Source organism: Salmo salar, chromosome 07 (assembly GCF_965601325.2).
Source record: "Salmo salar chromosome 07, fSalSal1, whole genome shotgun sequence".
NCBI classification, from domain to species: domain Eukaryota; kingdom Metazoa; phylum Chordata; class Actinopteri; order Salmoniformes; family Salmonidae; genus Salmo; species Salmo salar.
This window is the reverse complement of record NC_138297.1, coordinates 2,517,501-2,531,409: the sequence shown is the minus strand read 5'-3', so window position 1 is coordinate 2,531,409 and position 13,909 is coordinate 2,517,501. Positions and strand designations below refer to the sequence as shown.

The 13,909-nt window shown below is 43.1% G+C and overlaps 1 protein-coding gene across 1 annotated transcript in view; it reads right to left on the bottom strand.

Moving 5' to 3' along the window:
• Positions 1–534: 534 nt before the first annotated feature.
• The window catches only part of tfr2 (transferrin receptor 2), a 104,413-nt gene continuing 91,038 nt past the window's right edge, over positions 535–13,909 (bottom strand). Inside the window, exons 13-18 of the mRNA XM_045721376.2 lie at positions 9,735–9,802; positions 9,508–9,578; positions 7,733–7,817; positions 5,519–5,746; positions 3,768–3,908; positions 535–1,236 (exon numbers count right to left, since the gene is read on the bottom strand). Coding sequence (XP_045577332.1) covers positions 994–1,236; positions 3,768–3,908; positions 5,519–5,746; positions 7,733–7,817; positions 9,508–9,578; positions 9,735–9,802 — 836 coding nt within the window. The 3' untranslated portion in view covers positions 535–993. The remainder of the gene's footprint in view (positions 1,237–3,767; positions 3,909–5,518; positions 5,747–7,732; positions 7,818–9,507; positions 9,579–9,734; positions 9,803–13,909) is intronic.

Genomic DNA, 13,909 nt, shown 5'->3' with positions numbered 1-13,909 from the left:
GTGTGTAGTGTGTGTAGTGTGTGTATAGTGTGTGTATAGTGTGTATAGTGTGTGTATAGTGTGTGTAGTGTGTGTATAGTGTGTGTATAGTGTGTATAGTGTGTGTATAGTGTGTGTATAGTGTGTGTTTAGTGTGTGTGTGTGTGTATAGTGTGTGTGTAGTGTGTGTAGTGTGTGTGTAGTGTGTGTAGTGTGTGTATAGTGTGTGTATAGTGTGTATAGTGTGTGTGTAGTGTGTGTAGTGTGTATAGTGTGTGTATAGTGTGTGTGTATAGTGTGTGTAGTGTGTGTGTAGTGTGTGTGTATAGTGTGTGTGTAGTGTGTTTAGTGTGTGTATAGTGTGTGTTTAGTGTGTGTGTAGTGTGTATAGTGTGTGTATAGTGTGTGTTTAGTGTGTGTGTGTGTGTGTATAGTGTGTGTGTATAGTGTGTGTGTAGTGTGTGTGTAGTGTGTGTGTATAGTGTGTGTGTAGTGTGTTTAGTGTGTGTATAGTGTGTGTTGTAGTGTGTGTGTAGTGTGTGTGTGTGTATAGTGTGTGTGTGTAGTGTGTGTGTAGTGTGTGTAGTGTGTGTATAGTGTGTGTATAGTGTGTATAGTGTGTGTATAGTGTGTGTATAGTGTGTGTTTAGTGTGTGTGTGTGTGTAGTGTGTGTGTAGTGTGTGTGTGTGTGTATAGTGTGTGTATAGTGTGTGTTTAGTGTGTGTGTGTGTGTATAGTGTGTGTATAGTGTGTGTGTAGTGTGTTTAGTGTGTGTGTGTGTGTGTGTATAGTGTGGTATAGTGTGTGTGTATAGTGTGTGTATAGTGTGTGTGTAGTGTGTTTAGTGTGTGTGTGTGTGTGTATAGTGTGTGTGTATAGTGTGTGTGTATAGTGTGTGTATAGTGTGTGTTTAGTGTGTGTGTGTGTGTATAGTGTGTGTGTAGTGTGTGTTTAGTGTGTGTGTGTGTGTATAGTGTGTGTGTTGTGTGTGTGTCCATCTCCATGTGTTTCTGTTAGAAGACATTGTCTATGTTCCAGATGTCTCCACTCAGAGCGTTGGCGGCCCCCTGCAGCGTCCAGGTGAACAGGGCGAGTTGCCGTCGGAAAAGGACCTCGTTGAAGCGCCCGGGGTCGGAGGTCAGCAGGGAAAGGTGTTCTGCGAGGGCACTCAGAGTGTGTTCGCCGCGACCGTGGACGACGTGGCGGAATGGAGTCTCAACCACGGACACATACTGGGACAGGAAGTAGTATTCTACCTGTAGAGACACGTCACACACATTACACAGTATATATACACACATTACACAGTATATATACACACATTACACAGTATATATACACATTACATATATAATATATATACACACATATTACACAGTATATATAGACACATATTACACAGTATATATACACATTACACAGTATATATACACACATTACACAGTATATATACACATTACATATATAATATATATACACACATATTACACAGTATATATACACATTACACAGTATATATACACATTACACAGTATATATACACATTACACAGTATATACACACATTACACAGTATATATACACATTACATATATAATATATATACACACATATTACACAGTATATATACACACATATTACACAGTATATATACACATTACACAGTATATATACACACATTACACAGTATATATACACACATTACATATATAATATATATACACACATATTACACAGTATATATACACATTACACAGTATATATATATACATACACATATTACACAGTATATATACACATTACATATATAATATATATACACACATATTACATAGTATATATATATATATATATATATATATATATATATATATATATATATATATACACACATACACATTGCATAGTATATACACACATTACACAGTATATATACACATTACACAGCATATATATATATAAATATATATATATATATATATATATATATATACACATTACATAGTATATACACACATTACATAGTATATATATACACATTACATAGTATATATATATATACACACATTACATATTATATATACACATTACATAGTATATATATATATACATACACACACATTACACACATTACATATATAATATATATACACACATTACATAGTGTATAAAAACACACACATTATATATATAATATATATACACAAACATTATATATAATATATATATATACACACACATTATATATATAATATATATATACACACATTATATATATAATATATATATATACACACACATTATATATAATATATATATATAAACACATGATATATATAATATAAAAACACACATTATATATAATATATATATACACACACATATATAATATAAAAACACACATTATATGTATAATATAAAAATACACATTATATATATAATATATATACACACACATTATATATATATAATATAAAAACACACATTATATATATAATATATATATACACACACATTATATATATATATATATATAATATATGCACACATTTTATATATATATATAATATATACACACACATTATATATATATAATATATATACACACACATTACATAGTGTATATATGTCACGTCCTGACCAGTATAAAGGGTTATTTGTTATTGTAGTTTGGTCAGGACGTGGCAGGGGGTATTTGTTTTATGTGGTTCGGGGTTTATTGGGCTATGGTATTATGTAAGAGGGGTGTTTGTTTCGAGTGTTCCGGGGTTTTTGGTCTATGTTCTAGGTTAGTGGTTTTCTATGTTAGTTCTAGTCATTCTATTTCTATGTTTAGTTAATGGGGTTTATCTTCAATTGGAAGCCGCTGCTCCTCGTTGCTTCTGATTGAAGGTCTTATTTAAGAGGGGTGTTTGTTCTATGGGATTTGTGGGTAGTTGTCTCCTGTTTAGTGTCCGAGCACCTCACAGGACTGTTTAGTGTCCGAGCACCTCACAGGACTGTTTAGTGTCCGAGCACCTCACAGGACTGTTTAGTGTCCGAGCACCTCACAGGACTGTTTAGTGTCCGAGCACCTCACAGGACTGTTTAGTGTCCGAGCACCTCACAGGACTGTTTAGTGTCCGAGCACCTCACAGGACTGTTTAGTGTCCGAGCACCTCACAGGACTGTTTAGTGTCCGAGCACCTCACAGGACTGTTTAGTGTCCGAGCACCTCACAGGACTGTTTAGTGTCCGAGCACCTCACAGGACTGTTTAGTGTCCGAGCACCTCACAGGACTGTTTAGTGTCCGAGCACCTCACAGGACTGTTTAGTGTCCGAGCACCTCACAGGACTGTTTAGTGTCCGAGCACCTCACAGGACTGTTTAGTGTCGTTTGTTTGTTTTTCCTTCTTCAACATTAATAAGAAGATGACTATATGTTGAATGTGAATATATATATATAGAGATAGAGAGAGAGAGAGAGAGAGAGAGAGAGAGAGAGAGAGAGAGAGACAGAGACAGAGAGTGAGAGAGAGACAGAGACAGAGACAGAGAGAGAGAGAGAGAGAGAGAGAGACGGAGAGAGACAGAGAGAGAGAGACGGAGAGAGAGACGGAGAGAGACAGAGAGAGAGAGACGGAGAGAGAGAGAGAGAGAGAGAGAGAGAGACAGAGACAGAGAGAGAGAGAGACAGAGAGAGAGACGGAGAGAGACAGAGAGAGAGAGACGGAGAGAGAGAGAGAGAGAGAGAGAGAGAGACCGAGAGACAGAGACAGAGACAGAGAGACAGCTATCCCCTACCTACCCTCATTATGCGCGTGTTGTAGATACGGGTCATGGTCTCATCCTGTACATCCGAGTTCAGTATGGCCTCCTGCAGGGTCTCAGCTGCTCTGCTGTAGTCTCCTCTGGCACTGAACACCCACTGAGGAGAGAGACCACGAGCCTGGAGGGAGAGAAACAAGTGTTAGGCGAATACCCCTCCCCCTCCAGTGGGGGAGTGTCCCTCTGTGGGGGAGTGTCCCTCGGTGGGGGAGTGTCCGTCGGTGGAGGAGTGTCCCTCGGTGGAGGAGTGTCCCTCTGTGGGGGAGTGTCATTCTGTGGGGGAGTGTCCCTCTGTGGGGGAGTGTCCCTCGGTGGGGGAGTGTCCCTCGGTGGGGGAGTGTCCCTCTGTGGGGGAGTGTCCCTCGGTGGGGGAGTGTCCCTCGGTGGAGGAGTGTCCCTCTGTGGGGGAGTGTCCCTCTGTGGGGGAGTGTCCCTCGGTGGGGGAGTGTCCCTCGGTGGGGGAGTGTCCCTCGGTGGAGGAGTGTCCCTCTGTGGGGGAGTGTCCCTCGGTGGGGGAGTGACCCTCGGTGGGGGAGTGTCCCTCTGTGGGGGAGTGTCCCTCGGTGGGGGAGTGTCCCTCGGTGGGGGAGTGTCCCTCTGTGGGGGAGTGTCCCTCTGTGGGGGAGTGTCCCTCGGTGGGGGAGTGTCCCTCGGTGGAGGAGTGTCCCTCTGTGGGGGAGTGTCCCTCTGTGGGGGAGTGTCCCTCGGTGGGGGAGTGTCCCTCCGTGGGGGAGTGTCCCTCGGTGGGGGAGTGTCCCTCTGTGGGGGAGTGTCCCTCTGTGGGGGAGTGTCCCTCGGTGGGGGAGTGTCCCTCGGTGGGGGAGTGTCCCTCTGTGGGGGAGTGTCCCTCTGTGGGGGAGTGTCCCTCGGTGGGGGAGTGTCCCTCGGTGGGGGAGTGTCCCTCTGTGGGGGAGTGTCCCTCCGTGGGGGAGTGTCCCTCGGTGGGGGAGTGTCCCTCTGTGGGGGAGTGTCCCTCCAAAACAGAGCAGCTAGTGTAGGGATAACCCTTTGGAATGAGACTTCACTAGTGCACATCAGAAACTGCCAGCTGATACCACACAATTCATTGACAACGAGCCTTGTGTTTTTCACAATGCCTGTACATGTCGTCAATAATAGCTTTCGGTATTATTTGTCATGCAACAAATACATACTTTATTTTTTTAGTATTTTAATTGGAATTTTCTCCGAATATTAAAATAAAATAAGAACAGAAATGTTTTGTTTTTTTTAAATGACGAACAAACAGACATAAATTAAACACAAAAGCTGCCACTTCCTGACCATAGAGAGCGTTTTTAATTCTCTATTTTGGTTAGGTCGGGGTGTGACCAGGAGGGGGGGGGGGGTGACGAGCCTGGAGGGAGGAGGGAGGAGAGAGGAGGGAGACCACGAGCCTGGAGGGAGGAGGGAGGAGGGAGGAGGGAGGAGGGAGGAGGGAGACCCCGAGCCTGGAGGGAGGAGGGAGGAGGGAGGAGGGAGGAGGGAGACCCCAAGCCTGGAGGGAGGAGGGAGGAGGGAGGAGGGAGGAGGGAGACCCCGAGCCTGGAGGGAGGAGGGAGGAGGGAGGAGGGAGGAGGGAGACCCCGAGCCTGGAGGGAGGAGGGGAGGAGGGAGGAGGGAGGAGGGAGACCCCGAGCCTGGAGGGAGGAGGGAGGAGGGAGGAGGGAGGAGGGAGGAGGGAGGAGGGAGACCACGAGCCTGGAGGGAGGAGGGTTAGGGTGTTTATACCTGTAGCTCGGCGGAGTGCTTGTTGAGCTGGGCGCTGAACTGCAGTGCAGTATGGGAGTAGGTAGTGATGCGTAGAGGCAGAATGTGGTCGTGAGCCAATCGCAGCACCATCAGACCAACCAGCTCTCCTAGGCTCCGCCCTACGACCCCCAGACGACCCCCCAGGACTTCCTGGAGTCGCCCGGGAGTGTCCAATGGGGTGTTGACGAACGGGTAGGGGCGGGAGTCCTGGAGAGAGAAACACACACTGAATCATCACTGAAACATTGTAGCATTCAAGAGAAAACCCCTAAAACCCTAGAGAAAGAAAAGCATGTAGAGAGAGGAGAGAGGAGAGAGAGGAGAGAGGAGAGAGGAGAGGTAGAGAGAGGAGAGGAGAGGAGAGAGAGGAGAGAGAGGAGAGGAGAGAGGAGAGAGGAGAGGTAGAGAGAGGAGAGAGGAGAGAGGAGAGGTAGAGAGAGGAGAGAGAGGAGAGAGGAGAGGAGAGGTAGAGAGAGGAGAGAGAGGAGAGAGGAGAGGTAGAGAGAGGAGAGAGGAGAGGAGAGGTAGAGAGAGGAGAGAGAGGAGAGAGGAGAGGTAGAGAGAGGAGAGAGGAGAGGAGAGGTAGAGAGAGGAGAGAGAGGAGAGAGGAGAGGTAGAGAGAGGAGAGAGGAGAGGAGAGGTAGAGAGAGGAGAGAGGAGAGGAAAGGTAAAGAGAGGAGAGAGGAGAGGAGAGGTAGAGAGAGGAGAGAGAGGAGAGAGGAGAGGTAGAGAGAGGAGAGGAGAGAGGAGAGGTAGAGAGAGGAGAGGAGAGAGGAGAGGTAGAGAGAGGAGAGAGGAGAGGAGAGGTAGAGAGAGGAGAGAGAGGAGAGAGGAGAGAGGAGAGGTAGAGAGAGGAGAGAGGAGAGGAGAGGTAGAGAGAGGAGAGGAGAGAGGAGAGGTAGAGAGAGGAGAGGTAGAGAGAGGAGAGGAGAGAGGAGAGGAGAGAGGAGAGGAGAGGTAGAGAGAGGAGAGGTAGAGAGAGGAGAGAGGAGAGGTAGAGAGAGGAGAGGAAGAGAGAGAGGTAGAGAGAGAGAGATAGGGAGAGAGGTGAGAGGAGAGGTGAGAGGAGAGGTACAGAGAGAGGTAGAGAGAGAGAGATAGGGAGAGAGGTGAGAGGAGAGGTGAGAGGAGAGGTAGAGAGAGGTGAGAGGAGAGGTAGAGAGAGAGGAGAGGTAGAGAGAGAGGAGAGGTAGAGAGAGGTGAGAGGAGAGGTAGAGAGAGAGGAGAGGTAGAGAGAGAGGAGAGGTAGAGAGAGGTGAGAGGAGAGGTAGAGAGAGGTGAGAGGTAGAGAGAGAGGAGAGGTAGAGAGAGGAGAGGAAGAGAGAGAGGAGAGGTAGAGAGAGGTGAGAGGAGAGGTAGAGAGAGGTGAGAGGTAGAGAGAGAGGAGAGGTAGAGAGAGGAGAGGAAGAGAGAGAGGTAGAGAGAGAGAGATAGGGAGAGAGGTGAGAGGAGAGGTGAGAGGAGAGGTACAGAGAGAGGTAGAGAGAGAGAGATAGGGAGAGAGGTGAGAGGAGAGGTGAGAGGAGAGGTAGAGAGAGGTGAGAGGAGAGGTAGAGAGAGAGGAGAGGTAGAGAGAGAGGAGAGGTAGAGAGAGGTGAGAGGAGAGGTAGAGAGAGAGGAGAGGTAGAGAGAGAGGAGAGGTAGAGAGAGGTGAGAGGAGAGGTAGAGAGAGGTGAGAGGAGAGGTAGAGAGAGGTGAGAGGTAGAGAGAGAGGAGAGGTAGAGAGAGGAGAGGAAGAGAAAGGAGAGGTAGAGAGAGGAGAGAGGAGAGGTAGAGAGAGGAGAGGTAGAGAGAGGAGAGAGGAGAGGTAGAGAGAGGAGAGGTAGAGAGAGGAGAGAGGAGAGGTAGAGAGAGGAGAGAGGAGAGGTAGAGAGAGGAGAGGTAGAGAGAGGAGAGGTAGAGAGAGGAGAGAGGAGAGGAGAGGTACAGAGAGAGGTAGAGAGAGAGAGATAGGGAGAGAGGTGAGAGGAGAGGTGAGAGGAGAGGTAGAGAGAGGTGAGCGGAGAGGTAGAGAGAGGTGAGAGGAGAGGTAGAGAGAGAGGAGAGGTAGAGAGAGAGGAGAGGTAGAGAGAGGTGAGAGGAGAGAGAGAGAGAGGAGAGGTAGAGCGAGAGGAGAGGTAGAGAGAGGTGAGAGGAGAGAGAGAGAGGAGAGGTAGAGAGAGAGGAGAGGTAGAGAGAGGGGAAAGGTTGTACCTCGTTGAAGCGTAGCTCCATAGCAGGAACTCCTCCAAAGGCTGTGAAACTATACGCCCCACTGTTCAGGTACAAGGGCTTAATACTGGAGGAGAGAGGGGGAGGAGAGAGGGAGAGAGAGGGGGAGGAGAGAGGAGAGAGAGGGGGAGGAGAGAGGGGGAGGGAGAGAGGAGAGGGGGAGAGAGAGAGGGGGAGGGAGAGAGGCGAGAGGGGGAGGAGAGAGGGGAAGAGGGGGAGGAGAGGGGGAGGGAGAGAGGGGGAGGGAGAGAGGAGAGGGGGAGGGAGAGAGAGGAGAGGGGGAGGGAGAGAGATGGAGGGAGAGAGGAGAGGGGGAGGGAGAGAGGGGGAGGGAGAGAGGAGAGGGGGAGGGAGAGAGGGGGAGGGGGAGGGAGAGAGGGGGAGGGGGAGGGAGAGAGGAGAGGGGGAGAGGGGGGAGAGGAGAGAGGGAGGGAGAGAGGAGAGGGGGAGGGAGAGAGGGGGAGGGAGAGAGGAGAGGGGGAGGGAGAGAGGGGGAGGGGGAGGGAGAGAGGAGAGGGGGAGGAGAGAGAGGGGGAGGGAGGGAGAGAGGGGGAGGGAGAGGGAGAGAGGGGGAGGAGAGAGGTGGAGGGAGAGGAGAGAGCGGGAGAGGGAGAGAGGAGAGAGGGGGAGGGAGAGAGGGGGAGGAGAGAGGTGGAGGGAGAGGAGAGAGGGGGGAGGGAGAGAGGAGAGAGGGAGAGAGGAGAGGGGGAGGGAGAGAGGGGGAGGGGGAGGGAGGGAGGAGAGGGGGAGGAGAGAGAGGGAGAGAGGGGGAGGAGAGAGGGGGAGGGAGAGAGAGAGAGGGAGAGGGAGAGAGAAACAGAGACTTAGTATCAACTATATGCCCTTGTCACGGTTGTAAGAGACGGACCGTTTGTTGAGTTCCACATATTTATTTAAAGTGAAACTTCTTCAATGAAAACAATAAACAAGCACCAACACAAACAAAATGGCTACCTAAATATGATCCCCAATTAGAGGCAACGATTACCAGCTGACTCTAATTGGGGACCATGCAAAACACCAACATAGAAATATAATGACTAGAACACCCCCCCAGTCACGCACTGACCTACTACACCATAGAGAACCAGGGGCTCTCTATGGTCAGGGGCGTGACAGACCTGCTGTTCAGGTACAGCAGCTTAATGCTGGAGGAGAGAGGGGAGAGGGGGAGATGGGGAGGAGAGAGGAGAGAGGGGGAGGAGAGAGAGGGGGAGTGAGAGAGGGGGAGGGAGAGAGGGGGAGGAGAGAGGAGAGAGGGGGAGGGAGAGAGGGGGAGATGGGGAGGAGAGAAGAGAGAGGGGGAGGAGAGAGGGGGAGGAGAGAGGAGAGAGGGGGAGGAGAGAGGGGGAGGGAGAGAAGGGGAGGAGAGAGGAGAGAGGGGGAGGAAGAGAGGGGGAGGGAGAGAGGGGGAGGAGAGAAGAGAGAGGGGGAGGAGAGAGGGGGAGGAGAGAGGAGGAGGAGAGAGGAGAGAGGGGGAGGAGAGAGGGGGAGGAGAGAGGAGAGAGGGGGAGGGAGAGAGGGGGAGGGAGAGAGGGGGAGGAGAGAGGGGGAGGAGAGAGAGGGGGAGGAGAGAGGGGGGAGGAGAGAGAGGGGGAGGAGAGAGGGGGAGGGAGAGAGGGGGAGGAGAGAGAGGGGGAGGGAGAGAGGCCGAGAGGGGGAGGAGAGAGAGGGGGAGGGAGAGAGACAGCGAGAAATAGAAAGTCCGTACGTCAAAGACAAGGAAGAATTAAAAATAAACGATCAGAGTTACTCACATCTTCCAACTGCCTCCGTCTTTCTCTGCCTGGCTGTAGATGGTCTGACCTGTGTGTTTAGGATGCTCCACCTGTGTGTACACACACACACACACACACACACACACACACACACACACACACACACACACACACACCAGGATGTTATACATTATTCACACTGTACATATGATAAACACACACAAAGGTAGCGCATCTTTAGTAGAATCTAGACAATGGGAAGTTACCTGCTTGATGGCTGACTCTATTAGATCAAGCAGTAGAGGGCTGGCGTAGGCTGACAGGTTATCGTCACCTGAGACAACGCCACAGACTCTCATTACATCAGATGTATTTATCACATATATTATTATATATGTTATATATTCAACATCTATATTCAACATTATATGTATTCAACATAATATATATTTAACAAAATATATATTTAATAACATATGTATTTATCATACATATTTAACAAAATATTTATTTATTATCATATGTATTTATCATACATATTTATCAAAATATTTATTTATTATCATATGTATTTATCATACTTATTTAACATCATACAGTGCATTCGGAAAGTATTCAGAATCCTTGACTTTTCCCACATTTTGTTACGTTACAACCTTACTATAAAATGGATGAAATAGTTTTTTCCCCTCATCAATCTACACACAATACCCCATAATGACATCACAATACCCCATAATGACATCACAATACCCCATAATGACATCACAATACCCCATAATGACATCACAATACCCCATAATGACATCACAATACCCCATAATGACATCACAATACCCCATAATGACATCACAATACCCCATAATGAAAAAGAAAAAAAAGGTTTTCGAATTTGTAGCAAATTTATAAAATATAAAAAAAAAAAAAATATAACATTTACATATGTTTTCAGACCCTTTACTCAGTACTTTGTTGAAGCACCTTTGGCAGCGATTACAGCCTCGAGTCCAGACTTGATTCCGATCAAACACATCTGGAAAGACCTGAAAATAGCTGTGCAGCAAACCTGTTTTTCCTTCGTCATTATGGGGTATTGTGATGTCATTATGGGGCATTGTGATGTCATTATGGGGTATTGTGATGTCATTATGGGGTATTGTGATGTTATTATGGGGTATTGTGATGTCATTATGGGGTATTGTGATGTCATTATGTGGTATTGTGTGTTGATTGATGAGGGGAAAAAACTATTTAATCCATTTTATAATAAGGCTGTAAAGTTAAAAAAAAAAGTTAAAAGTCAAGGGGTCTGAATGGTATGTATTTAATATTGAATGTATTTAATATTGAATGTATTTAATATTGAATGTATTTAATATTGAATGTATTTAACATTGTATGTATTTAACATTGAATGTATTTAACATTGAATGTATTTAATATTGAATGTATTTAATATTGAATGTATTTAATATTGAATGTATTTAATATTGAATGTATTTAACATTGTATGTATTTAACATTGAATGTATTTAACATTGAATGTATTTAACATTGAATGTATTTAATATTGAATGTATTTAATATTGAATGTATTTAATATTGAATGTATTTAATATTGAATGTATTTAACATTGTATGTATTTAATATTGAATGTATTTAATATTGAATGTATTTAATATTGAATGTATTTAACATTGTATGTATTTAATATTGAATGTATTTAATATTGAATGTATTTAACATTGTATGTATTTAACATTGAATGTATTTAACATTGAATGTATTTAACATTGAATGTATTTAACATTGTATGTATTTAACATTGAATGTATTTAACATTGAATGTATTTAACATTGTATGTATTTAACATTGTATGTATTTAATATTGAATGTATTTAACATTGAATGTATTTAACATTGTATGTATTTAATATTGAATGTATTTAATATTGAATGTATTTAACATTGAATGTATTTAATATTGAATGTATTTAATATTGAATGTATTTAACATTGTATGTATTTAATATTGAATGTATTTAATATTGAATGTATTTAACATTGTATGTATTTAACATTGTATGTATTTAACATTGTATGTATTTAATATTGAATGTATTTAACATTGAATGTATTTAACATTGTATGTATTTAATATTGAATGTATTTAACATTGAATGTATTTAACATTGTATGTATTTAACATTGTATGTATTTAATATTGAATGTATTTAACATTGAATGTATTTAACATTGTATGTATTTAATATTGAATGTATTTAACATTGAATGTATTTAACATTGTATGTATTTAACATTGAATGTATTTAACATTGTATGTATTTAATATTGAATGTATTTAACATTGAATGTATTTAACATTGTATGTATTTAACATTGTATGTATTTAATATTGAATGTATTTAACATTGAATGTATTTAACATTGTATGTATTTAATATTGAATGTATTTAACATTGAATGTATTTAACATTGTATGTATTTAACATTGTATGTATTTAATATTGAATGTATTTAACATTGAATGTATTTAACATTGAATGTATTTAATATTGAATGTATTTAATATTGAATGTATTTAATATTGAATGTATTTAACATTGAATGTATTTAACATTGAATGTATTTAACATTGAATGTATTTAATATTGAATGTATTTAATATTGAATGTATTTAACATTGTATGTATTTAATATTGAATGTATTTAATATTGAATGTATTTAACATTGTATGTATTTAATATTGAATGTATTTAATATTGAATGTATTTAACATTGAATGTATTTAACATTGTATGTATTTAACATTGAATGTATTTAACATTGAATGTATTTAACATTGTATGTATTTAACATTGTATGTATTTAATATTGAATGTATTTAACATTGAATGTATTTAACATTGTATGTATTTAACATTGAATGTATTTAATATTGAATGTATTTAACATTGTATGTATTTAATATTGAATGTATTTAACATTGAATGTATTTAACATTGAATGTATTTAACATTGAATGTATTTAATATTGAATGTATTTAATATTGAATGTATTTAACATTGTATGTATTTAATATTGAATGTATTTAATATTGAATGTATTTAACATTGTATGTATTTAACATTGTATGTATTTAATATTGAATGTATTTAACATTGAATGTATTTAACATTGTATGTATTTAATATTGAATGTATTTAACATTGAATGTATTTAACATTGTATGTATTTAACATTGTATGTATTTAATATTGAATGTATTTAACATTGAATGTATTTAACATTGTATGTATTTAACATTGTATGTATTTAATATTGAATGTATTTAACATTGAATGTATTTAACATTGTATGTATTTAATATTGAATGTATTTAACATTGAATGTATTTAACATTGTATGTATTTAATATTGAATGTATTTAACATTGAATGTATTTAACATTGAATGTATTTAACATTGAATGTATTTAACATTGTATGTATTTAACATTGAATGTATTTAACATTGAATGTATTTAACATTGTATGTATTTAACATCGTATATATTATTAGTATATTATTATTAAATATATATATATATATATATATATATATTTAAAGTCGTATGGATTAAACAAAAAATTAAACGCAACAATTTGACTGAGTTACAGTTCGTATATGGCGCTACCCTGGGGGTTTTTCATCTGCCAGCTGCGACCTGACGTGCACTGCCAACTGCGACCTGACGTGCACTGCCAACTGCGACCTGACGTGCACTGCCAACTGTGACCTGACGTGCACTGCCCAACTGCGACCTGACGTGCACTGCCAGCTGCGACCTGACGTGCACTGCCAACTGTGACCTGACGTGCCACTGCCAGCTGCGACCTGACGTGCACTGCCAACTGCGACCTGACGTGCACTGCCAACTGCGACCTGACGTGCACTGCCAACTGCGACCTGACGTGCACTGCCAACTGCGACCTGACGTGCACTGCCAGCTGCGACCTGACGTGCACTGCCAACTGCGACCTGACGTCTGCACTGCCAACTGCGACCTGACGTGCACTGCCAACTGCGACCTGACGTGCACTGCCAACTGCGACCTGACGTGCACTGCCAACTGCGACCTGACGTGCACTGCCAACTGCGACCTGACGTGCACTGCCAACTGCGACCTGACGTGCACTGCCAGCTGCGACCTGAGGTGCACTGCCAGCTGCGACCTGACGTGCACTGCCAGCTGCGACCTGACGTGCACTGCCAGCTGCGACCTGACGTGCACTGCCAGCTGCGACCTGACGTGCACTGCCAACTGCGACCTGACGTGCACTGCCAACTGCGACCTGACGTGCACTGCCAACTGCGACCTGACGTGCACTGCCAACTGCGACCTGACGTGCACTGCCAACTGCGACCTGACGTGCA